Source organism: Triturus cristatus, chromosome 1_1 (genome assembly GCF_964204655.1).
Source record: "Triturus cristatus chromosome 1_1, aTriCri1.1, whole genome shotgun sequence".
In the NCBI taxonomy this organism is placed as follows: Eukaryota; Metazoa; Chordata; class Amphibia; order Caudata; family Salamandridae; genus Triturus; species Triturus cristatus.
This window is the reverse complement of record NC_140579.1, coordinates 650,838,981-650,863,365: the sequence shown is the minus strand read 5'-3', so window position 1 is coordinate 650,863,365 and position 24,385 is coordinate 650,838,981. Positions and strand designations below refer to the sequence as shown.

At 47.4% G+C, this 24,385-nt stretch overlaps 1 protein-coding gene across 5 annotated transcripts in view; it reads left to right on the top strand.

The window, feature by feature from the left end:
• The window catches only part of MEIOC (meiosis specific with coiled-coil domain), a 1,471,177-nt gene that overhangs the window by 1,281,513 nt on the left and 165,279 nt on the right, over positions 1–24,385 (top strand). For 4 of the 5 annotated variants that reach the window (XR_014979443.1, XM_085646735.1, XM_085646732.1 and 1 more), the window contains exon 4: positions 13,452–13,586. The exons of the other annotated variant lie outside the window; for it this stretch is intronic. Coding sequence is in view for 3 of the 4 variants with exons in the window: in XM_085646735.1 (XP_085502861.1) it covers positions 13,452–13,586 (135 nt within the window). In the remaining variant the exon portion in view is untranslated. The remainder of the gene's footprint in view (positions 1–13,451; positions 13,587–24,385) is intronic. 5 annotated transcript variants of the gene reach the window in all.

The following is a 24,385-nucleotide window of genomic DNA, read 5'->3' as shown; positions in this document are numbered from 1 at the left end:
CAACACCATAAAAACACATGAGGCACAGCGACAAAAAGAGGAAGGGAGACTCACGCCAAGGTGCCAGGTCTAACACTGGGAAATCAAGAAGATGTGAAAAAATTGTTTTTAGAGAAGAAGGGTCATCTTGATTCGTGCCGTAATAGCAAATCAAAGCATGAAGAATGCTCATTAAAATAACCTTCAATATTACCCATCTGCCACATGGGTCTTCCGTATGCTGTAGAATCTGGGCATTGGCTTGCTTTTTAAAGAGAATCAAGACCCCTCTAATATTAGCCTTCTGATTAGTGCAAATTAGAGAGTCCACTCATTTCTGAGTTTTAAAAATTTCCTTAATCTCCTCCTTAATAAGATGTGTCTCCTGGATGACAATGACCTGCGCTGGAGAATATCTTAGATATTGCAAAATTCTAGCTCTTCTTGCCCTCACGCGCAGACCACCGACATTCCAGGACAATATCTGGAGTGTTTTCATGGTGGCTTAAATCTAAGCTTCCGGACCTGCGCTAAACTAAAAAAGAGCCAACGCCAAGCCTCTCGAGATCCATGGTGATAGTTGCTATACCTAAATTTATCCCCAAGAATAATTTGGACTCTCGGGAGAGGACGGCCATCTCTTCCTCCTCAAAGAGCAACGTTCGGTCAAAAGACCAAGCTCTAGTCTGCTGGGCTGGTTCCCAGTCAAGATCTAATAATATTCCAGAATGGTCCGACAGGTGGGAGGACAAATAACTTATATCTTTAACCTTGCCTCTCAGGCTCTGGCTTACCAAGATATAGTCAATTCTTGACTTGTGTCTGTACTGAAAGTTTCTATATGATACTCACAATTGCTGTCCTGACCTTTCCCTCCATATATCACATAAACCCGCTTGGGTCATCATGGTCTGGAGATATACCCTAGATCTTGATGGAGCAGCAACTCTGATATTCGGAGATTTGTCGAGTTTAGGGTTAAGAATTATATTATAATCTCCTGCCATAATCACTGGTTCTGGGAAATCAAGAAGATGGGAAAAAATTGTTTTTAGAGAAGAAGGGTCATCTTGATTCGTGCCGTAATAGCAAATCAAAGTATGAAGAATGCTCATTAAAATAACCTTCAATATTACCCATCTGCCACATGGGTCTTCCGTATGCTGTAGAATCTGGGCATTGGCGTGCTTTTTAAAGAGATTCAAGACCCCTCTAATATTAGCCTTCTGATTAGTGCAAATTAGAGAGTCCACCCATTTCTGATTTTAAAAAATTTCCTTAATCTCCTCCTTAATAAGATGTGTCTCCTGGATGACAATGACCTGCGCTGGAGAATATCTTAGATATTGCAAAATTATAGCTCTTCTTGCCCTCACGAGCAGACCACCGACATTCCACCATGGTGGCTTAAATCTAAGCTTCCGGACCTGCGCTAAACTAAAAAAGAGCCCACGCCAAGCCTCTCGAGATCCAACTGCATCTATCTGGACTGGGTCTAAGATACTAGAGGTGAATGAGGTATTTTTATGTTTTATGCCCCTGTGCTCCCCCAACCCCCTTCCCCCCCCCTTCCCTCCCCCCCTCCCCCCCCCCCCCCAGAGAACTGTTTCCCCATTTATCTCGACCGGTGTTGTCTAGGTGTTGCATCCCTGAACTACCCGCCCCATCCCATTCTGAACGTGTAATATATTAACCCAACAAAATTAAACCTATACCGAGAAAAAATAAATGAATGAATGCGTCAGAAACCAAAAATCAATAAACAAATGAATCACTCGAGTCTCAATCATCTTCCGCACCTATTTCTTTATTTTTTATTTATGCAGGATAGGAGGAAGAAGGACTTAGTGCTAAAATGCAATATTACAGCACAGAACAAACCTTGCCTTATTCTAAACTAACTAAGCCCAGATAAGCAAAAGCATCTTTACTGATGGTGTCAAGCAGCTCGCCTGCCTCCTGAACTGATCTTATGTTATACATTTTATTGTTATGCATAACTATCAGGAAGGCAGGAAATTTCAACTGCACCACTGCACCTGCTTTCTTGAAATTGTCCATCTTCCTACCTAGCTCCCACTGCCTTTCAAGGGTAACTCTGGCAAGATCTGACCGAATTTCAAAGGAGAATTTTCTAGCCCTTAGAGTTTTTGCCTTTAAAGCCAAATTGAGAATTTTCTCCTTTAAAGAATGAGTAAGAAAATTAATAAGAATTTTTCTTGGCTTTGTTCTATTTGGGTTCCTTCAAAAGGGTCTCTGTGAATTCTCTGTATATCAATTCCTAAGATTTCATCTGATTCTTCGAGTGACAGAGCTTCTTTAAGCACTGAAAGAATATATGTTTTGAGATCAGACCCTTCACTTCCTTCTGGAATGTTCATAAGGCGATGGTTGTTCCTACGGGAATTGTTCTCCAACATCTCCATTCTGTCCCGGAGAACGTCTTCCCCCCTTTTTAGGGTCTGAATCTCAGCCTGTGCCGTCCCGAGATTAGCTTTCAACTCTTCCACAGATTTCTCCAGAGACTCAGTTCTGGAGTTTAGGAGATCCACCTTCCTCTCTAGGGACTAACAGGACTTTCTTATCGCGCCTTGATTTGCAGCCGATACGGAGAAACCTTTCTTTATGTCCTCTGTTAGTGTGGCAAAAAGAGTTTCCAAAGAGGCTGCTGAGGTCCCAACCGGTTCTTGAGACTTAAGGCCTTTATCTGCCCCTCCACTTTCTTGACTGTCAGCTCCAGCATATGTCTGGTCAACCAGCTCTATTATTTTATCAGGCATAATCTCAGGTATATTTTCAGCAACTGTGATTAACATCTCAACCTGAATAGGAGAAGGACTGGCAGACTCCATGTTGTCAGTTAGTAGGTTAGCCGACTAATAGCCAGGGGGGCCCCCCTCTAAAATCCTTCCCCCTTTTTTTAAAATTCATAATCTCAGGTTGTACCCTGAAGAACGACCGTAAAGAAGGGGTGACCCTAACTTTACTGTCTGGGGGGTTACTTTTGTTCCTCCCTGACTCTATACTCCTTGCTTTAACCAGGTACGTTTGGAACGCTGTACAGTCACTTAAAGATGCCTCCTTCGGTGAGCTTTCCAGTGCTTGCTCCTCAGCTGATTGTTTATTCCTTTTTCCGTTCCCTCTAGCCTTCAAAAAACCTGGGGTGACCCCCGCGTTTCCTGCCCTTCTTAATGCCTCCCCTTGTAGCTGTCCCAGAGACCCCAGAGACCTCTGCAGCTTCTCTCACCTGTGGAGATAGGCAAACATGTATTTTCTGCCTTTCTGCAGGCTGTGGCTTTTCCTGTGACCGCACAAGTTCTGGTTCTGGGGGTAGCTCCCCCGCTCCCAAACAGTCTGGAGGGGGAAAAGTGTCAGGAGTAGTCGGGAAAGCAGACTCGGAAGCCTTAGAAGCCGCTTTCGGCTCTCTCCTGGCCCGCCATGTCGGATTGAAGTTAAAAAAGTGCCCGATACTGGCGCTGCCTCTGCCGACCCGGAGGAGCCCGCGAGCCACCGCTCTGAGGTCCCTCCGAAGCGCCAGGGCGGCCTTGCACCTGCGCGACAGGCAACAAGGGCGGAAGGCACTGGGGGACTTCACACACATCCCAAGCCGGTAGCCCTCGGCGAGAAATCCGCAGAAGTACGAAGAGAAACTCCGTCACCTCACCAAACAAAAAGCATCAGGTAAAGCGTTATACCGCTCATGGGATTGGGCAAAGCGCTCTGGGTGCAAGCGGCTGCTCAGATAGCAGATGCCATGTTCTCCACAAAAGCAGATCGGCTCCGTAACCAGATTAAGGAAATTACTATTACAGATGGGGTAGCTGCTCTCTCCTCCGATAAAGAAGTTGGCGAGGCCTTTTTTGAATATTTTCAATATATATATATATATATATATATATATATATATATATATATATATATATATATATATATATATATATATATATATATATATATATATATATATATATATATATATATATATATATATATATATATAAGAAGTTGGTGTAGAAGACAAGCCTAAAATTAAGGAATGGTTGGATAGGACCACACTGACATCTATCAGCTCTATATAACAGGAAGACCTAGAACAAGACATTACTCAAGAGGAAGTGAGGATCCTTGGCTGCTTGTAAAAAATGTAAAGCTGCGGGCCCCGATGGGCTACCAGTGGAGATATATAGATCTCTGGGGGAGGTGATAATCCCGGTTCTATCGCAACTATTTAACAAGATATTAGCAGAGGGAGTAAGTCCCTCCCCCCCCACAGGTCTTGAAATGATGCTACCGTTGTCTTAATTTTGAAACCTGGTAAGAATCCAGATAGCTGTGGGTCATATCGGTCCATTTCGCTTTTAAATATGGACTATAAAATCTTTGCCTCAATTTTGGCAGCCAGGTTGGGGTCGGTGGCTGATAACATCTTTCACTCAGATCAAAAGGGGTTTTTAAAAGGACGACACCTATCAGACCTTACACATGATCTGGTTGGAGCTATAGATATTGCTTCTACTTACTCACTCCCTCTTGCAATTTTTACTCTGGATGACACCAAGGCTTTCGACAGGGTAAATTGGATCTACCTGTCGGAAGACATTAAAAGATTCAATTTGGGCGAAAAGTTCCGTTGCACCATACGGCTGCTATACCAAGCACTGTCATCTAGGATGTTGGTTATTGGCAACCTGACTAAACCACTTAAGATCACTTGGGGCACAAGGCAGGGCTGCCCTCTTTCCCCCCTCCTTTTCAATATGCATATAGAGCCCTTTGCTCAGAGGCTCAGAGAAGATCTTAGCATTGTGCCTTTTAGATATGGGGAATGGGAAAGGAAGTTGACCCTATGTGCAGATGATATTCTGGTCTTTTTGGCAGACCTGGAAACAACATTCCCGGCTGTCATCAGAATGGCACAAGAATTTGGGCAGGTTTCAGGGCTTGAGGTGAATGCTGGGAAGATCATGACGTGGAACCTTGAAAAGAGCCAACATCAGGTTAGCCCTAGCATGCGATACTTGGGGATTAGAATCGTCCAGGACATAACGTTTCAAGGGTGTGTCAAAAACAGATGAAAGTTTGGGCCCATCTTCCCTTAACAATTATAGGGAGGGTTAACCTAGTTAAAAAGGTGATATTACCCAAGATAACCTTTCTCTTTAATTCAATCCCCCTACCCTTTGACAAACTAGCCGTTGATAAAGTTCAGCAGGCCATAAACTCTTTAATTTGGGCATATAGAAACACCAGAATAGCCTAGAAAAAGTTAAGGCGTAGGAGATAAAAAGGAGGTCTCGCGCTACCAGACTGACAATATTATGCTTGAGCGTTTCAATTCTCACATTCCCAGATGCTGTATGCCTGTAAGTACAGGAGCAGGAAGCATGTTCTTGGCTATGTTAAGAGGCGCCAGTCTACCGGAGGAGGGATTTTTGTATAAATTTGGGGAATCGAAATGTTTTAAAAAGGTTAAACTCAAGGTCCTTCAAGCAATGGCTAGAGCATGGGCTAGACTAAAAAGCCCAGTGGGCCTCAACTACTTTTCAAGATTAGCGCCACTTTGGGACTCACCGGGTTCGCTGGAATGTCTTCAGGAGAGGCTTGCTTTACCACTTAGAGAAGCAGGTCTGAAAGTATGGGGAGATTTAGTCCATGAGGGCACAATTATTTCATGGGAACAACTGAGGGAGAGAGTGGGAGTAGGTCTTTCCAAGTTTAAGTCTATCCAGCTGCAGAGCTGGGTTCAAACCCAGATAAGACAGAAAAAACCGAGAGGCGAGGGCAATAGTCTTGAACAACAGCTAGCTGCCAGGCCAGTGAGAAAGGAGGAGGTTTCCTATTGGTACTGGGCAATAGAAGGGGCAGTGGATGGCGATTTCAAACTTGCAAATGAAATATTGAGTGAACATCTCACAAATGTACAGTGTGAGCAAAAGTGTCAGAACTCATTTAAAACTCTATTTAGCATAGTAAAACCCGCCAGGCTGAAGAGAAACCATCTATTCACTGTACATAGGGCCTATCTTTCTCCTCTAAAGCTGTGCAAGTTTTCGAATGGGGCTAAAGTTAGCTGCGGGAAGTGTGGTCTTGTTGAAGCCTCAGACATACATATGTTAAAAGAATGTCCCACCATTGTTTTGTTTTGGGAGGAATTATGGAAGACATTGGAGAGTATTTTGGGAGCCCCAATTCAAATATTCTTAGCCCTGATAATATTTGGCCTTACTGAACAAGCTACTGGTCCAGCAAGCTTTCTTTTATTTTACGCCATGTTGCTAGCTAGGAGGCAAATATATAAGCATTGGATTGATCTTATTCTTCCTACGCACTCTGAATGGCTGGCATCAATGTACGAGACATCTAAGATGGACTTGTCCAGAGCTTGTAGCAGAAAAAAGACAGCATTCTGGGACCTGCTGATAAAGTTGGTTAAGGCATGAATAAAAGGGAAGCTTGCTCTTGTGTTATCTATGTTTCCATGAAGAGTGGGTCCTATGATTATGCCTCCTTAGTACTATCCGGACTACGCTGAGCTTTCTCGTATGTGTGCCAACGAAGATGTCCATCGGGTCCTTGAGGATCTAGTAGGAGAGACACCCCTCCCCCATTCAAGGGGAAGATACATCCATGTCTGCTAATGTACCTTATAGGCTGAAGGCACCGTGAGATCCTAAAATAACGCCTACTCGTCTCAGATCGTTGAGTATTGGTACAGACTTGTTTAATGGGGTATGAGGTGAATGAGGACAAAAAAAAAGGTTTTTTGTCCCTCCATTCTGTCTTCATCCTTATGAAGCACCCCTGCTAAGGTATGCAAAATTAAGATGGTCAGATGAGAGATATTTACCTCTCCTAAATGCTATACTTAGGAAATCTTGAACACAGTGAATTAGACCTAGTACTTTGTTATCTTCCCTTCAAAAGAGCCCTAGACACTTATTTGGTGGTGCAATCTATAAAATATGTACTCTGCTCGCTACTAGGATCCTTCTTAGCACCAAGATCCCTACATTGGATGCATTCTGCCCTCAGTAAATACCAATATAACATTTGTTGGACTTGGCCCTTCTGGCAAGTTCACCCCTAGAACTTTTTGCATTTATCCTAACCTTTTTCCTATGTTGTATTAGTGGTTTTAGGCCTCTAGGCGCTTTTACACTGAGTCCCAGTGGAAAGTGCGTGTGCGCTGTGTATGTTTTAGTGAGACTGACCTGCCCTCCCATAGGAATGCATGGGGGATCTGAATGACCGTGTTAAGTCCTGATGTGAGAGGAGTGCAGGGTCGAGTTTGGTATGTGCAAACTCGTGAGATTGAATGCTGCGCGATGATGTGTGCGGCGTTACTATGTCTAGTGTAGAAGTGCCACTTATAGAAGCTGGCATGTCTGTGTAATAAATGTGAAGTGACTGTCTGGCTTGTGATTGGCTGGTGTGCCTGGCTCCAGGAGTCAGGATGGGTCTGCCCCGGTGGTGAATGGAGAGATCTGCATGTCAATGGCAGGGAGGAGTACACCTGGGACCTGAATAGGGCTGGGCTTTCCCTCCACAATGCTGGCTCCACCCCCTGTGGTGCGTCTGATGTCCCTGGCCTGTCCTATGACTAGGGAGAGGGGCTGAGCAAAACAAAGTGCTCAGGAACCAGTTGCATCTGGTTCGCCCCTTCCCTGCACCTTTGGAGACAAAGGATTTTGTGTATAAAAGAAGGGGCTGTGACCCCAGGAAAATGTTTTTCAGTTCCTGTTCTGTCCATGACGGAGGGGGGCTTGCTGCTGGTGGGGCCCAGGAGGGACCGCCATGGGGGCTGCCTCCCTGCTGGAGGACCCTGTGTGCTGGCCCCTGGGCCCTGGATTGCCCCCCTGATGCCTCAAGGACCTCTTGGAACCCTTTTGCTTTTTCTTGTGGACCTTCAGGACTTTTTGTGCTTCCAGCGCCCTGTGAGCGCTTTATCCTGAACTTCCCCCAGACGAGAGGGAGAGCCTGGGGGCTGCGCAGAGCCGAGCTGCAGCCTTGCTGGGGGAATCCCCAGCCGAGGGCTTCCCTCGTTGTGCTTTAGTTACGGGTGCCCACCCCGCGTTCTTTCTACGGTCGCGGGTGCCCACCCCGCTCCTACTTGTATTTGGATAGAGGGAGCCTACCCATCATTGCAGCATTGGGCATTTCTTCAATTGCTGGTGTCCGCCCGCGTTCCTCTTTGTTCCCACCCCGCTTATGTTTTTATAATTAAGACCCACCCCGCCGGTCTGTGACCCCCCCCTGCGTGAGGCCGCCGCAACCAAAGAACACCCGGAAGTCAGGCAGTCAACGCCTGGTTCCGGGCAGGGCTTCGTGGCATCATTTCCGCTTCTCCCGCGCTGTCCAGGAAGGAGGCGAGACACGAGGAGAAGCCAGCGGAAGCCTTCTGGAGACTGGCGGGCTCCACATCCAAGCCCCGGGTCCCTGGAGGGGGCCCGGGTGAAGTCCAAAGTGGCGCCGGTCCCGAGGAAAGGAGCGGAGTCCCGAGAGAGAGCCCGGTGAGTAAAGGCTGATCTCTATGGAGAAGCTGCAGTCATGGTACAGAGTCCCCTTGGGGGGCTTGGGGGCATTTCCCTGCACCCAACTGTCTAGTATGCAGTATCTGAGCGGCCCCACATGGCAGAGGGCTGCTCCAACGTGGGTTATATTTTGTTTAAGGGCCCCAGTGGGGGGTCCCCACGGCCAGTGGTGCCCATGCTGCCACGCATCGGGGGCATGTTTATTTAAAGCGCCAGTGCGCTCCAACATGGGGCACGTTATTTCCAAGCCCCTTAGGGGCCAGAGGGCACCGAGGTACCGTGCCCATATTCTTTGTTTTCTGCTGCCCCGATGGCCAGGACACTCCAACGTTTGGGGGCATGTTATTTTTAGAGCCTCCGTGGCTCCAGCAATTGCACAATTCATTTATTTAAAACACCAGTGCGCGCCCCAGTGCTCAGGGCCAGTCCTTCTTTTTCTGTGTTGGCGCATATTGATTTCAGGATCCTGTGCGCTCCATGGGGACATGTTTGGTTTCTGAGCCAGATGGCTCCAACGTGGGGCACATTGGTTTCCTCATATTTGACTTCCACAGCTGCGCAGCACTTAGTGCCAGCTGCCGCGTTTAGGCCCTGTTCTTGTCCCCAGCAAGTAGTGGGCAGCTGCTACGTTTAGGTTCTGGTGCAACCGGACCCTAATATGATTGAAGTACTATTATGGTTTAATGCTTTGGGTGTTAGGAAATGTACCGTGTGTAGTATATTTTGCGCACCCTGTGTTAATGCTTATGGCGTTAGGAAATGTACCGTGTGTAGTATGTTTTGCGCACCCTGTGTTAATGCTTATGGTGTTAGGAAATGTACCGTGTGTAGTATGTTTTGCGCACCCTGTGTTTTATACCTCTAGATATGATTTCTGCATAGGAGGTTGTTTTACCTGTTTAGGTTTATGTTAGGGAGAGTATACTTCCCTGTGTGATGTACGCCCCTAGTGTAATTATACTTAGGAGGTAGGGTCTAATGTGTTAGACTTGTGAGAAATTGCATAATGTGTTTATGCCCCTGTGATGTATACAGGATAGGTTTTATACCTGATTCTATTGTGATAATGCTGGGATCATTATTGCGCCAGTAGTTACTGGTTGTGCTCTACAGTTATAATGTGTGTTACAGTTGGTATATGTTCTACATTCACAATTGGTGATTTTGTGCTAATTCTGACAGTGGTCCATGTGGCCCTGTCTTGTGTAAATAGTCCCCTGTAAAATTCTGCCCAGTCCCAGTTGGCACAGTGTAAATTATGTGATTATCATATAATGTGTTTATTATAATACAAAGGCTATTTTTTATATATAACCTTGTGTGGAGTTTCCTTTGTGGTGGCCTAGGGTGTTGTTGCTGTGTGCGCGCGCAAACGCTTTACACATTGCCTCCGGGATAAGCCTGACTGCTCGTGCCAAGCTACCATGGGGGTGAGCAGGGGTTATCTTTGGCGTGTAACTCCCCAGCCCTGACTTAGAGTGGTGGTCTCTGCCTGGCTTTGGCGCAAGCCCTAGCCAACCAGAGATCCCATTTCTAACAACATTTATTCCTTTATTGTTTAGAAATGGTTTGGGGTAAAGATAATATTTTAATTCAGATTACATCATGGCAGTTTACATCTCAAAGGGATTCCAAATTATTCTGTATTTCGTTCCTCTTTTTACCGCTATGCATAGGGTTGTTTCTTTATTATTTAAATGTTGGTTTATTTGTATACATATAAACACGTAAATAAAATAACTTGTTAAATGATAAATATATTGTTTTACAGATTCTTACTTTTAGCTAACTGGTACTTGAAATTTTGGTATTTTGCCATGATCAAAATGTATGTTGAATAATGAAATAAAAGTGCTCTGTGTTCATGCTTGTAGGAAGGTGGATATCTGACTATGGTTACCCCCAACTTTTTGCCTAGTGTCTAGCTGGTTTTTCGACTTAGTTGGCCTGAGATCCTGCCATTCAGGGTCTCAGGCTGTCTGCTCTCTCTTTAAAATGGACTCCATGTACCCTAGGTACATAACCAATTGGTAAGGATCACCTTATTGGACCCTGTACAGTGTACCCTAGGTACCCAGGGTATAGGTGTACCCTAGGCCTCCCAGGGGCTGCAGCATGTATTATGCCACCCCTGGTCTGGCCTTCCAATCAGACACAACTGGCTGATCACTCAGCTGGGGCAAGGTCGTGTAATCACCCCTTGCTTAGATATAGTATGCCTATACCTACCCTTATATATAGACACATGTGTACCTATCAGTCACTCCTATGGCAGGCCTTAACAATCCTGGAGGCAGAGTGCTTGGTAACATGTGAGATGGTGCTCTAGCATGAGCTGAGCCTGTCTGCAGCTTTCGGAACCATGTCCTTATAGCTGTTCTATGATATAGCCTACCATATACTCTTAAAGTGCCTTATAATCTTAAACGGTTATGGTAACTATGGTTTGGCTTTATCAAAACATGTCGTGTAAGGTGTCTAACACTTTGGAATAATACCCCCATACCATTTCTGGTGATGAGGATATTATTCCTCCCTTCTAGAGGGAGAGACATGTTAAAATCCTACTTTGCTGTTTAACTCTAACCAAAGCCTCAGCATCACAAAATGGATGCTGCTGCCACAGACACAAGTCTGACCTCCTGCTGCTGGGAGTGATCCCAGCCAGGGAGGCCTGGACAATAGGTTTCCTGCTTGGGGAGGTGCTAGCACCTCCCCAGACAGCCTTTAGTGTATTGGGGCAGGGTGGGCTGAAAGGAATGAGACATGCCTGGGGCACACAAGGTGTTCCTTGCATAGTCCAGTTCAAACCGGCGCTGGGGCACTCCAGCCCCAGCTCTGGTGCGAAACTGGACAAAGGGAAGTGGGTGTAACCACCCCCTCCCAGGTCCCACCCATAAGGCGAGACCTAGCAGGTATCCCAGCCCCCCAGATTAGTATAAGAGTGGGAGTTGGGCCTCAAGACTTTAGATTATCCTGAACCTGCAAAACTGAACAGAAACTCTGGACCTTCGACATTCGACGAAAGAAGAAGACTGAAGAATCTCCCTTGTAGCCAAGGAGTGGCTATCCTGTGCAAACAGGCACCATCAAGAGACTACCCTTTGCTTTGCCCACGTTCTACGAGGAACCGACTGCAGAGCCCGACCAGAGCCTTGACTTCCAGACTTCTCCGACCCTGATCCACATCGACAGCAAAGCTGAGATCCGTGGAGGCGACGAGCGACGTGGGACCGGCTACCTGGAAAAAGTGGCTAGTAACTTAGAGCGCAGCTTCTGAGGTACCCTCGAAGTTGTGCACCGGGGATTGAGAAGCCCCAACCCCAAGCACCATCTGCACCGAAGATCAGCCCCCCACACTCCACGAGTCCTGCGTGGGGCCCTTCTGCATTTTCCTGCTTGCCGCGTCTGTCCGGTTGCTTGCCCGCTGGCTAGTGGCCTTTGGGACGACGCACCCTGAAATCTTCTGCGCTGGTTTGGCTCCTCCAGACTGGCTCCCGCTTCTCTGCAAAGAAGAAGCACCCCAGACCTTCCTGGTCTGCACCAGAAGCAAGTCCTCCGTTCTTCGTGGGTTCCGCTTGCCAAGGCTTGGTGAGTCCTAGTCCAACTTCGACGCCGCCGACAGCAAGAGCCTTCGTGGGACAGCTCGCCTCCTGGTCCTGGTCGTCCTCGACGCTTCCTGGTCCTCCTGGCTGCAGCGACAAGCTTCACCTTCACCTGCAATCTTCACGACATCGCCTGGTTCCTTCCTGGTTCCACGTGGTCACTGGCTAGTGACCTTGACTCTGTCCCTTCTGCTTGCAGGTTTCTTCTCTTCTTGATCCCAGCCTTGGGATCCACCGGACACTCTTCACTGACTGCCTGTCAGCATCTTTCTTCAGGCATCCATAGGAGTCGACGACGAAAACGACGCATCTTCACCCCTATGCACCCGCAGCCTGTGGGCTAGGTAACTTGGGTACTCCGGTGCTCATCAGGATAGTGACTATCCTAGTGTCTAGTTTTCAAGTCTCAACTTCCTAGCTACTCCGGAAGTGTCCTAAATCTACCGTTTTCTAAACTGTACTATTGCTATTGACTTTTACGCATTACGCGTGAGTGTTTCCACTCTGCACACGAATCCCGTGGGCCTCCCACTTCCTAACTAACGCTAGTGTAGTGTAGCCCCAGCGATTCCCTAGGCCTAGGCCTATTCTATTTCCGTGACAGTGGTTCTTATACCACTTACTTAGTATATGGTTTGCGTGGCCCCTAGGGCCTAACTGTATTACTTACCTGTGTGACTTAATGTATGCTTAAATAAGACTGTGTTGTACTTACCTCTAATCTCATAAAGAGTGCTGAGGGTTTGACTAGAATAAATACACTTTATTTTATATATATATCTGTTGTGGTGTCCTTTCATTTGGTATTCAAGGGATTATATATGGTATCACAGCTGGCTTCACATGCCATTCAGAGTTTAGCCTAAGACTGCTCTTGTCCATGCTACCACTAGGATAGCTGGTCTATAAGGTTGACTTTACAACCAATCACCATAAGGGTATTTGGACTGATATAAGGTGTACACTAGAACTAGTGACATCATACATCAGGCCAACTTCTCACAATGCTGAATTTCAAATGAAATGTTTTGTGTGAATGCAAGAGAATATTTCCTGCATCTCTGGAAATATTCATAGGCAAAACATATTAATTGCCATTATATATAGTGTACATTAGCATATTCAGAATCAACATTGATAGTACTATTGAGTGGCTTGTTAAGCTGTTTATTAAGAGTAGGCAAATTACTTTCTTGCATAGTGCTAGTGTGAGTTTTTCTTCTTTATATACTTATAAAATGCTACATTCAGCTAATGCATAGAAAATCTTGTTGTTTTCTTCTATTATGCTTTGCATAGCTGCACATCTAATATATTTACATACATATGTTGTCAGGCGGAATCAGCTCTTGCCAAAAACTATCCAGGAAAAAAAGTGTCCAGTACTAACAACACACCTATTCCAAGACTGACTTCAAACCCATCAAGGGTTGATCGCCTGATTGTGGATCAGCTTCGTGAACAAGCTAGAGTAAGTAGAATACAGTTTTAACATATCTTGTGAAGGGAAGATCAAGAGAGTAAAAGAAAAGTTCAGAGCTGCTGACTTAGGAGCTGGGGATCCATGTTCGAGTCTCAGCATCAGTGCACCATCCTGTGATTCTGGGCAAATCACCTATTCTCCTGATGCCCATGCACAGTGCCTGGATACCCTCACGGGTGATAAGCTGTGCTATATAAATTTACAAACTTAAAACTGTTTTTGATAAAGGTAGATGCCTGTTTATGACAGTAATGGGTTAGCAATGTCTAGATACACTACATTCTTAAAAAAATACCTGTTTACCTGTTTTGGTTCAAAAGCGAACATAATTCTCTTCGAGGTGATTCTCATCAATAGTCATAAGCACTGTGTGGTTCTCCCCATGAGCGGAAATATGCAGCACTTGTGCATATGTATGTGTGTGTGTGTGTGTGTGTGTGTGTGTGTGTGTGTGTATATATATATATATATACACACACACACAAGTACAGTTTTTTTGCAGCCTAGAAAAAGACTAAAATGACAAAATTATAATTTAGTTTTCATTTGAAAAGAAGCCAATTACATAAACTTAGGTACTGATTTAGATTTTGGTTGTCTTACCGCTGTCTCTCCATGGTGGCCGGCTCAAGTACTTCGTCAAACCGACAGTCGTCCGCCTGCTATATTTAGATGCATATTTGATACACAGAAGATCGCGGCGGTCTTATGTGCTGGTGAATTACTGGACGGCAGGGTCCGGCTGAATAAATTTGGATGTTCTCGTTGGGCTGGCAGTGTCCTGTCGGTAGAGCACTGATGGGGGGGCCACCGTGGTGGTGGGAAGATAGATAAGTGGGATAATTTTTTTTTACGGAAAACACAGATATGTTGTGTATGTGTACATATGTGTATGTAGGCTATGTGTAGTGGGCATGTTGTATACATTCTGCATTGCACCCCACCAACATACACACCATGCAATGTATTCATGCACACACCGTGAACACCTACCTTCGGGTCCGTCAAAACGGGTTGCCGGTCCATTGCAGTGAAGGTCCAGCTGGTAAGGGGGGGGGGCCTGGGCAAAGGAGAAGAGGATGATATTGCAGCCTGTATCCCGAGAAAAGTGTACACCCCTTTTCTTACCATTCTGCTGATCTGAAGTAGGAGGGATTCCTGCCGTAATTCCCTTCCCAACATCCAAATCTGGAGGGCGGGATTCCTGGCTTTAGTCCCACCACCCCCTGCTGCAGCCCATCCTGCCGTAGGAGCGGGGAGCAAAGTCTTGGCAGAGTCTGCAGGACCGCAACAGTCTTTTCTCCCATTGCCACCTAATATAAATCAGGCACGTGGACTGCCAGGTTGACGGGCGGGAAGCCCACTCCGTTACGGTCCCGCCAACATTTAAATCAGGCCCTTAGTAACCAAATAGGAAAGGTTACTTTAGAGAATCTTTCACAAACTTTTTTTCGAAAGGAAGAAGGAAAGGAAATGAAAAAGCACATCGAAACATCCAAGAGATATAGGTGCCCTCCAGATTTCTTACAGCAGGGGCTCCTTTCGAAGGCAGCAGGCATGGGTCCAAAGCTACTTCCCCAGAGCCAACCCAGTCCTATCAGCGGCAGCTAGAGGGTTGACATTAACAGGGCGGCAGAGGCTATACATGAGGCTCTTCTAGAGGGAACAGCTCCACATGCCAGGGCAGAGGTGCTTTATGTAGGTGAGCCTCTACGTCTAAAAGTTGACTTGCTTCGTGCCACCTGTTGGTGGGAGACCTCAAGGGTTTCTTCCCTGTTAGGAGGAGAACACCACAGATCAATGGGTTCTATCCATCATCAAGTACGGCTACTGCCTTGGGCTCATTTCATCCCCAAAAAACATCTCACCCCAAGCCCACACCATCAGTCCAGAGCATCTCTCATTGTTATAAGAGGGGGTTCAGGCATACTTAAGGGATCCATAGAGCCAGTGCACCATCAACATCGGGACAAAGGCATCTATTTGTTATACTTCCTTATCCCTAGAAAAGGACGGCTCTCTCAGACCAGTCCTTGATCTCCCACCTCTCAACTGGTACATCCTGTCAGAACATTTTCATATGGTCACCCTTTAGGATGTTATCCCTCTGCCACAGCAAGGCGATTTTACAGCTACACTTGATCAGAAGGACTCCTACTTTCACATCCCGATTTTTCCAGCTCATCTGCTATAGCTGGGCTTCAAAGTAGGTGGACATCTCTACTAATTCAAAGTGCTACCCTTTAGAGTCGCCACGGTCCCAAGGGTCTTCACCAAGTGTTTAGCAGTGGCATCCACCCACCTCAGAATTGGAGAAACTAGACTGGCTGATAAAGAGCACAAGTAGACAGTACTGCCACACCGTGGCTGCAATTGCCTGCCTCCACAGCCTAGGATTTATAATGAATGTCATCAAGACATACTTGGAGCTACTCTTAATTCACCCTTTCCTAGGGTAAGTTATAAACACAGAACCCCAGTGCCCAAAGAATAGAGGCATTTCAGCAGCTTCTGCGTCTTTTTCATCCACTTAATCCGACTCTAGTGTGCACTTTAATATACCTTTTGGGAGTTGTGGCCTTAAGCACTCCTATCGTGCCCAATACAAAACTCCATATGCACATACTTGAAGAGTGGCTGTCAGGCCAGTGGTCACAGAGGGTCATTTGGGAGATCTAGTGTTGATAGGGGCCAGGAACCATCGCTCTCTGTGGTGGTGGAACAGCTCAATCTGTTGCGAGGTAGGCCCTTCAGATCCGCTGGTGACCATCACCACAGAGGCATCTCTAGCGCATCTCAAAGACATGGCAGACCAGGGTCTATGACCTCCTCATCAGTGAGATCTCCCGCTCAACCACTTGGAACTGTTAGCTATTCATCTAACTCTCAAAGCCTTTCTCCAACAGATTTGAGGCAAGGTGGTCTTCTGCGCACATGACAGCCATGTTTTACCCACAAAAACAAGGTGGCATGCAATTCCCTCAGCTGTCAGTCCTATCATAGCAAATCTGTTCCTGGGCTATCCATCACCAAGTACACCGGTTAGCAGAGAATCTTAAGGGTGTGGACAACGACTTTGCAGACCTTCTCAGCAGGATGCAGCAATAAGTCCACAAATGGAACTCCACCCACAAGTCCTACTCCCTTACTTTCAGACTTGGAACACCCCAAATATTGACCATTTCGCTACATACGAAAACAGAAAATGTCCAAACTTCGCAGCTAGGTTCCCACACCCCCATTCAAATGCTCTGTGGATGAACTGGTCAGGGATGTTTGCATATGATTTTCCTCTTCTCCACTGATGCCATATGTGATCAGAAAGCTTAGGTAAACATCTCTCACCTCCATCCTGGCGGATCCAACATGAGCCAGTCAACCATGGTACACACATCTGCTGGAGATGTGCATCGTCCCTCACGAGAAGCTCCCCAACAGGCCGGACCTTCTTGCACAAAACCATAGCAAAGTCAAAAACCCAGAACACCTTTGCATCTCAGCCTGGCGACTTAGCTTCTGATGTCCTAGAGTTTGGCTATCTTGGGTAACTGCAAGACTGCACGGACATACTCAGCACGGACATACTCAGGGAAGCCCATAGATGCTACACACACCTGCTATGCTGCTAAGTGGAAGTGTTTTGTACACTGTTGTACTCCAAACCACATAAACCTTCTTATGCTTATGGTACAAGACATTATTTGTTACCTCCTACATTTACAAAAGTCAGGGTTAGCTTACAGATCAACTCGGCTACACATTTCCACTGTTGCTGCATGCATGCAATACAGGGAATACTCCTCAAAATCCCTATTATCAAGGCATTTATTGAAGGTCTTAAAAGTGTCATTCCACCAAGAAATACTTCCAGCCCCAGTTTGCAATTTCAATATTGTTCTCACCAGACTTATGAAGCCACATTTGGAGCCACTAAATCTGTGAACACTGCAGTTCCTTTCTTGGAAGGGTGCCTTCTTTGTAGCTATAATGTCTCTTAGATGTATCAGTGAACTACAGCCCTTATGCTGCAGGAACCTTTTTTCCAGGACCACAGTGACAGGGCGGTTCTTAGAACCAATCCTAAATTCGTACCTAAGGTGGTCTCCCCATTCCACCTTAAGCAAATACTCAAGCTCCCAGTCGTGTTTTTCAGCGACCTGCCTCAGTAGCTTCGAGGGGGATTAAAGCTACAAGAACCTGGGTATATAATTCTTTAGTGCTATAGTGGTTCTCATAGGTAACCATACAACTTGCATAGTATATTCAATTGAGAATGTAATATATAAGAAGATAAAAAGTGGGAATTTGTGAAAAAACACTTCTCACAGACAAGTCACACAAATAAAATGATCAGAAAATAATAGTATTAATAATCATAATGGAAACATACAAACTGAAGTGAATATTGTAACTTGAATGTAATCCATAGTCAACCTTGATCCCCCCTATTGACATTGTTGGTAGGTCTAGAGTGCATGAACACCCATCCACTGTGTTGCAAGTGCAAAGAAACACAACAAAAATAACGAGCACAAAAATATATAAAGAAGAAAGTTGTTGTTTGGGCAATATACAACTACTCCAAATGATTAATAATGTCAATAATTTGCAGGAAATAGACAAGTTTGTCTGATTTACACTGTCAACGGCATTTCAACCTACAACTGGGTGTAGGGGTCTAATCAGCTGACAAAAGTGGGACATCCTGTGTAAAACAGAAATTAAAAGAAATAAAGGTGGGGGGCGGGGTTGGCAGGAGACTGTGGAGGTGAGCCCAATTGGTTAGGCAAGGCATGCAGGGTGAGCATGATTTCCATGAAGGAATGGCTGTTTGTAGAAAGGTAGGATCATTCCAGCATGGTTAGCTCCACTTTTTGCCTGGTGTTAGTGTGTTTTTGACCTAGTCTGCTGGGATCCTGCTTATCAGGACCATAACAACTGTGCTTTCTCCCCTAAATTGACCACGATAAGTACTTTTGTACCTCCATAATTGGCTACTGGTGTACTCTTGTAAGTCCCTAGTATATGGTACTAAAATACCCAGGGCATAGGTACACTAGGAGTCTCCCATGGACTGCAGCATGTATTGTGCCACCCACGGGAGGCCACTTAAACTGTGTCTACAGACCTGCCATTGCAGCCTGTGTGAGTTGGAGCTTGCACCTCTCATGTGAGATATACATTTCCTTATATCTGAGGTCACTTCACTTAAAACCTATAAGTCGCCCCTATGGCAGGCTCTTCAGTCCTGATAGCAAGGTGCTTGGTTATAAGTGTGAGGATGCCCCTGCATGAGCACGACACCCCTACAAACCCGGATTCGATTCGCCAAGCTTTGTAAGTGTGGTTAGCCAATTAAATACATATAGTGGACTACAGTCATTACGAGATGTCTAACTATATAGTGGCTGCACCGAACCAGGTCATGTTTAGTAGCAAACATGTTGGAATCATACCCCAGCACCGTTTCCAGTATTTGGAAGTATGATCCCATGTACTGTGAATCCCGCAGCCCCAAACTCCCGGTAACAGCCTTTCAGGGTCTGCCAGCAAGATAGTGCTGCTGCTGACCACAGACACAATTCTGCCCTCCTGCTGCTGAGCCAAGCTCAAGCAGGGGGAGGTAGATCAATAGGTTTCCTGTCACATGGAGGTGTGACACCTCCCAGACAGGATTTAGTGTGTTGAGCTGAGTTGGGGGCTCTTGCCAGCGCCACCAAGCTGCTTTGGAGGGCACATTGTGCCCTCCTTGCATACTCCAGTTTGAGCCTGGTCAGGGAGCCCAGCAACACAGGTGGTGGTTCTGCAACTCCCTCGAGGACTGACCTGTTCTCTCTACACTTTTGAGGCCAGTATCGGGTTGGACCCACAGGGACCGAACGCCTGTGCACCGTGTTGACTTGCCATTGCCAACGCTTGTTGGCTGTGCACTCCAGAGATCTCCGGGCTACAGCTCCAGCCTCCAGCATCTCTTCCCTCCAAGATCAGCTTCCTCACTGCCTCCTCTGCACTGTGGGCCTTCATCCTTGGTGAGCTGCTCGAGGTCCTCTTGCGACTCCTGTGCCTTTGGCCTGTGGGTCCTTCTGAGGGTCTTCTACTGCTTCCGTGGGCTCCTCTGCTTGCTCTGGGCTTGCTCTGACACTCCTGCTGTTGGTGAATCCCTTGGAATGTATTGATCCCAAAGTTGCACCTTCTTCATTATCCACGTCCGTTGCAGCTACCAAGGCTTATTGGTGCTCCCGCCAGACACCGACCACCTAGTCACCGACATTCGACATGGGCAGCTCGTGTACGGCCTCTTTGTCTTCCTCAGCGTCGCGTTGTCTTAACAGCTGCAGCAACATAGTCACCGTCACATCTTCAGAACCTCCAGACACCGATGGGCTTTGTGTCTTCGTGCCTCGCTGGCACCTCAGAGTGGCATATACTCTGTTCCCTCTGCTTTCAGGTTCTACACTTTCAGAGTCCATCCTTGAATTCCACCTGTGAGAAGTTGGCCTGGCATATGCTGTTCCTAGTTATAGGGACACCTTGCACCAGTCCAATTCGACTCCTATTGATGATAGGTTTAAGACAACCTTTAAAGAAAGCTATCCTAGTGGTAGCTGTGGAGAGCAGCCTTCAGGCTAAGTCTTGAAGGAGTGTTAAGCTTATTGTTTTACCATAATAACCTCTTGAATGACCAAATGAAAGAGTAGCCCACACAGGTATATATATAAAATATATGTATTTATTCTAGACAGAATCCCACAGTCACTTTATGTGGCTAGTGGCAAAGTTACACTTCAAACAAGCATTTATAAACACAATAAATAGCACAGAAATCAATGGGCCCCAGGGGGGGACCAAACCATATACTAAAATAGTGGTATAAGAACCACGACAATTCTACAGGCAATGCCTAGGGCATTCAGGATCGCTGGCCCCTTAAGAATCCACCCACAGTTAAGAGGAAGGGGACCCACGGGAGGCGTGTGCAGTGCGAGAAGTTGCTATCGGGATCGCAATGTTAGCCTATGGAGAATGTCGCGGTTGAATAATTAAGGTTTAAGGACACTTCTAACAACAGTACAAAGTTAAGGCTTGAGACTTAAGGCTTTGGAGAGCCCACCACCACGGAAGTACCGAAGTACCACTGTTACCTGCCCCAGGGAAGCCGGGTGCATAGGTCGATTCTGGTGTCGGGTCGCGGGCTGATTTTCTATGGAAAAGGAGTCCAAACTGCTGCTAGCTGGAAGTGTCGATGAAGTCGTGAAGATTAAAGTTGAAGAAAAGACAAAGATGAACCTGAAAGCAGAGGGGACAGAGTCTGGGTCACAGCACAGTGACCAGGGAGCTCACAGGAAGGAGCTCGTGGATGTCGGGTGCTTCAGGTGTGGAAGGTACAGCTGGGCTCTGCAGTCACGGGCTCCGGGAGGCTTCAAGGAAGGCCAGCTTCTGGAGGGCGACTGTCCCACGTCGGCTGAGGGTCGCTGCGGTGTTAGTGTCCCGATTGGATCCACTAAGCATTGGCAACCGCAACCCACGCAAGATGAACAAAGCAGCTGCTGGTGCAGACCCACGTGGTCTGAGGGTGCTCTCCTTTGCAGGGAGCGTAGAGCAGGCCTGGAGCAACCAGGGGAACTCTTAGAAAAGAAGATTGTCCTCCGTCAGGGCCCACAAGTCGAGAGACAAGGGACCGCGGAAGGCAGCAAAATGGAGTGCGTAAAAGGGCTCCCACGGGCCACCGGAGCGGGCCAGGGAGCTGATGGTCGGCACAAATGCTGCTTGAAGGTTGGCTCAAGAATGGGCCAAAGCACAACGTCCCCACTGGTCGGGGTCGTGTGCTGGACAAGAGGTGGCCGGTGTCTCGGGGTATGCGGGGATCTCGACACCCACGTGGTCCAGGGTGCTCAGACTTGCTGGGCACACTCACAGGACGCTGGGATGCACTGGAGACCCACCTCGAGGTTGCTGGAAGGCGTCGAAGGTCGTGAGAGGAACGAAGTTCCAACCGGGTATCTTGTAGTCTTTTAGGTGCCTGCCAAGCAGGGGGATAACTCCTTTATCCCAAGGGAGATTTCTTCAGTCAGCTGGGCAGCAGCTCGTCGAAGGTCAGTTCTGTGAAGTCCTGTACGAATCTAAGGCTCTAGGGCAAAGTTATTCCCATATATCCCCAAGATTAGGGGATGGTCCAAGAGAGAGCCTACCAATCAGAGTAGAGGCGGGAAAGGGTGGCTACACCCACTCCCCTTTGTGTGTTTCCCGCCTGGGCGAGGGGCAGGACGCCCCTGAACCGGTTCCAGGCGGTGTATGCAGAATTGGGGCTCTGCAGCTGCCTACGTGCAACTCTGAAAGGACATTTGGTGCACCCACCCTGTTCCAATCCACATATCCTGTCTGGGGAGGTGCTGACACCTTCCTGCCACAGGAGCCCTATTGTCCAGATGGCGAGGCTGGGGTTTTCCCCAGCAACAGCCAGCCAGAGTCGTGTAGGTGGCGAACAGTAGCCATTTTGTGGTACATGTGCACTTTTAAATTGGTGTCCAAATTCTACCGCTTTTCCCATATCACCCTCCTAGCAAGGGGGAATCGTGCCCCCATGCCCATGGCTGGACTGGGGGTACGATTCCTTCATGTTTGACACCAAACACGATATGGTTCTGTGTAGCCATTCCTAAGTTACAGCGATGACGCAATAACTTATAATGCGGTTAAGAGTATATGGTATGGCTACACTACAAACAACCCAGTAACGATTTTACGAAGGTTGCAGAGAGGCCCTACTCACGTAGGGGTCCCCCCTCACACATACCTCAGCACCCAGCCCTGTAGGATTACCAGGGCCTGCCATAGGGGTGACCTATGAGAGTATATGTGTTGTATGGTATGGGACATAGGGTACCTACATCCCTGTAAGGGGTGCAAGCACCACCTTACCCAGGCTACAGTAGTGGCCTGGCGGTGTCAGTTTGGGTGGCTGTCCCAGGGTGGCACAATAAGTGCTGCAGCCCTGGTAGGCCTACTGGGGGACCCATGCCCTGGGTACCTAGGGTACCATCTACAAGGGACTGGTAGGGCATGCCCAGCATCCAATTATGTTTGTACCTAGAGTACTCACAACAGTTTTAGGGAGAAAGCAGATAGGCTGGGGTCCTGAATAGCAGGATCCCAGCCAGACTAGTCAAAAACCACTTAAATACCAGGCAAAAAGTTGGGGGCAACCATTAGTCAGATTCCACTCTCCTTCATAACCCCCCCCCCCAAACGAAAGGAGATAAGGCAAACCTTGTCCAGATAAGCCTTTATTTCCTGAGTGGCCATATAAGGAAGAACCTGTACTAACATGGTTGCTCCCTGTGTCATGGTCCACTTGGGAAATCCTACCCCAAGGGGTTCTAGAGTTTCTCCAAAGTCTAGGGAAATTACCTGTATTGGTTTTTGGGTCAGAGGTGGGCTGGTGGGGTGTCTGAGTCTGGAAGTGAGACCCTACTTGGGTTGGTCTCAACCTCCTCAGATCACTGGCCACTAGATACTCTCCCCTGAGGCGGAAGCCGGGGGCTCTATTCTATCCCTGTTGCATTTCTGGCGAGTCTTTTTTAACTATTGTACATATTTTAAACTGGTGGTTTTTAATTGTACATTTACGCGCTCAGTGACAACAAGCTTTGTTTAGCACTGAGGCGCGTTTCACTCACCTTTTCCTCTCGCCGTGGCCGATCAGGGGCTGACGACGCGGGGCATAGGCGCCATCTTGGAGGGAGAAAGGGTTGGCGGTCCAGTGGCAGGACGCCTCCCACCCTCCCGGATACTTAAGTTGTGAGTGTCCACCGCTCTGTGTACTAGATACTCTCCCCTGAGGCGGAAGCCGGGGGCTCTATTCTATCCCTGTTGCATTTCTGGCGAGTCTTTTTTAACTATTGTACATATTTTAAACTGGTGGTTTTTAATTGTACATTTACGCGCTCAGTGACAACAAGCTTTGTTTAGCACTGAGGCGCGTTTCACTCACCTTTTCCTCTCGCCGTGGCCGATCAGGGGTTGACGACGCGGGGCATAGGCGCCATCTTGGAGGGAGAAAGGGTTGGCGGTCCAGTGGCAGGACGCCTCCCACCCTCCCGGATACTTAAGTTGTGAGTGTCCACCGCTCTGTGTACTAGATACTCTCCCCTGAGGCGGAAGCCGGGGGCTCTATTCTATCCCTGTTGCATTTCTGGCGAGTCTTTTTTAACTATTGTACATATTTTAAACTGGTGGTTTTTAATTGTACATTTACGCGCTCAGTGACAACAAGCTTTGTTTAGCACTGAGGCGCGTTTCACTCACCTTTTCCTCTCGCCGTGGCCGATCAGGGGCTGACGACGCGGGGCATAGGCGCCATCTTGGAGGGAGAAAGGGTTGGCGGTCCAGTGGCAGGACGCCTCCCACCCTCCTCAACACAGTATAAAAATATGGGGTCTTTCCGTCCGCGCAGCGGGCGGGCGCAGCGGGCGCGCCGAAGGCGCGCCAAAGGCAAGCCCGTCTGCGCCCGTCCGCGCCGGACCCGGGCCTAGGGCCATCCCCCCTGGCCGGACTGCCCCCGCATGCATCACATCATACCCGCGTTCCGCACTGATAGACCTCTGCCCACAAACATCGGAGAAATGCACACGGCATAGTCTTGACTCTATACCTTCTAAAACAGTACTGAACTGTACACATTGTTTAACGTCCATCCCTCTACTAGATAAACGGGTAGGGGATGATACTTTTAAGCATATGAAACAAATGTCTACTATTGCCCTTATCAATGTGCGCTCTCTAGCCAA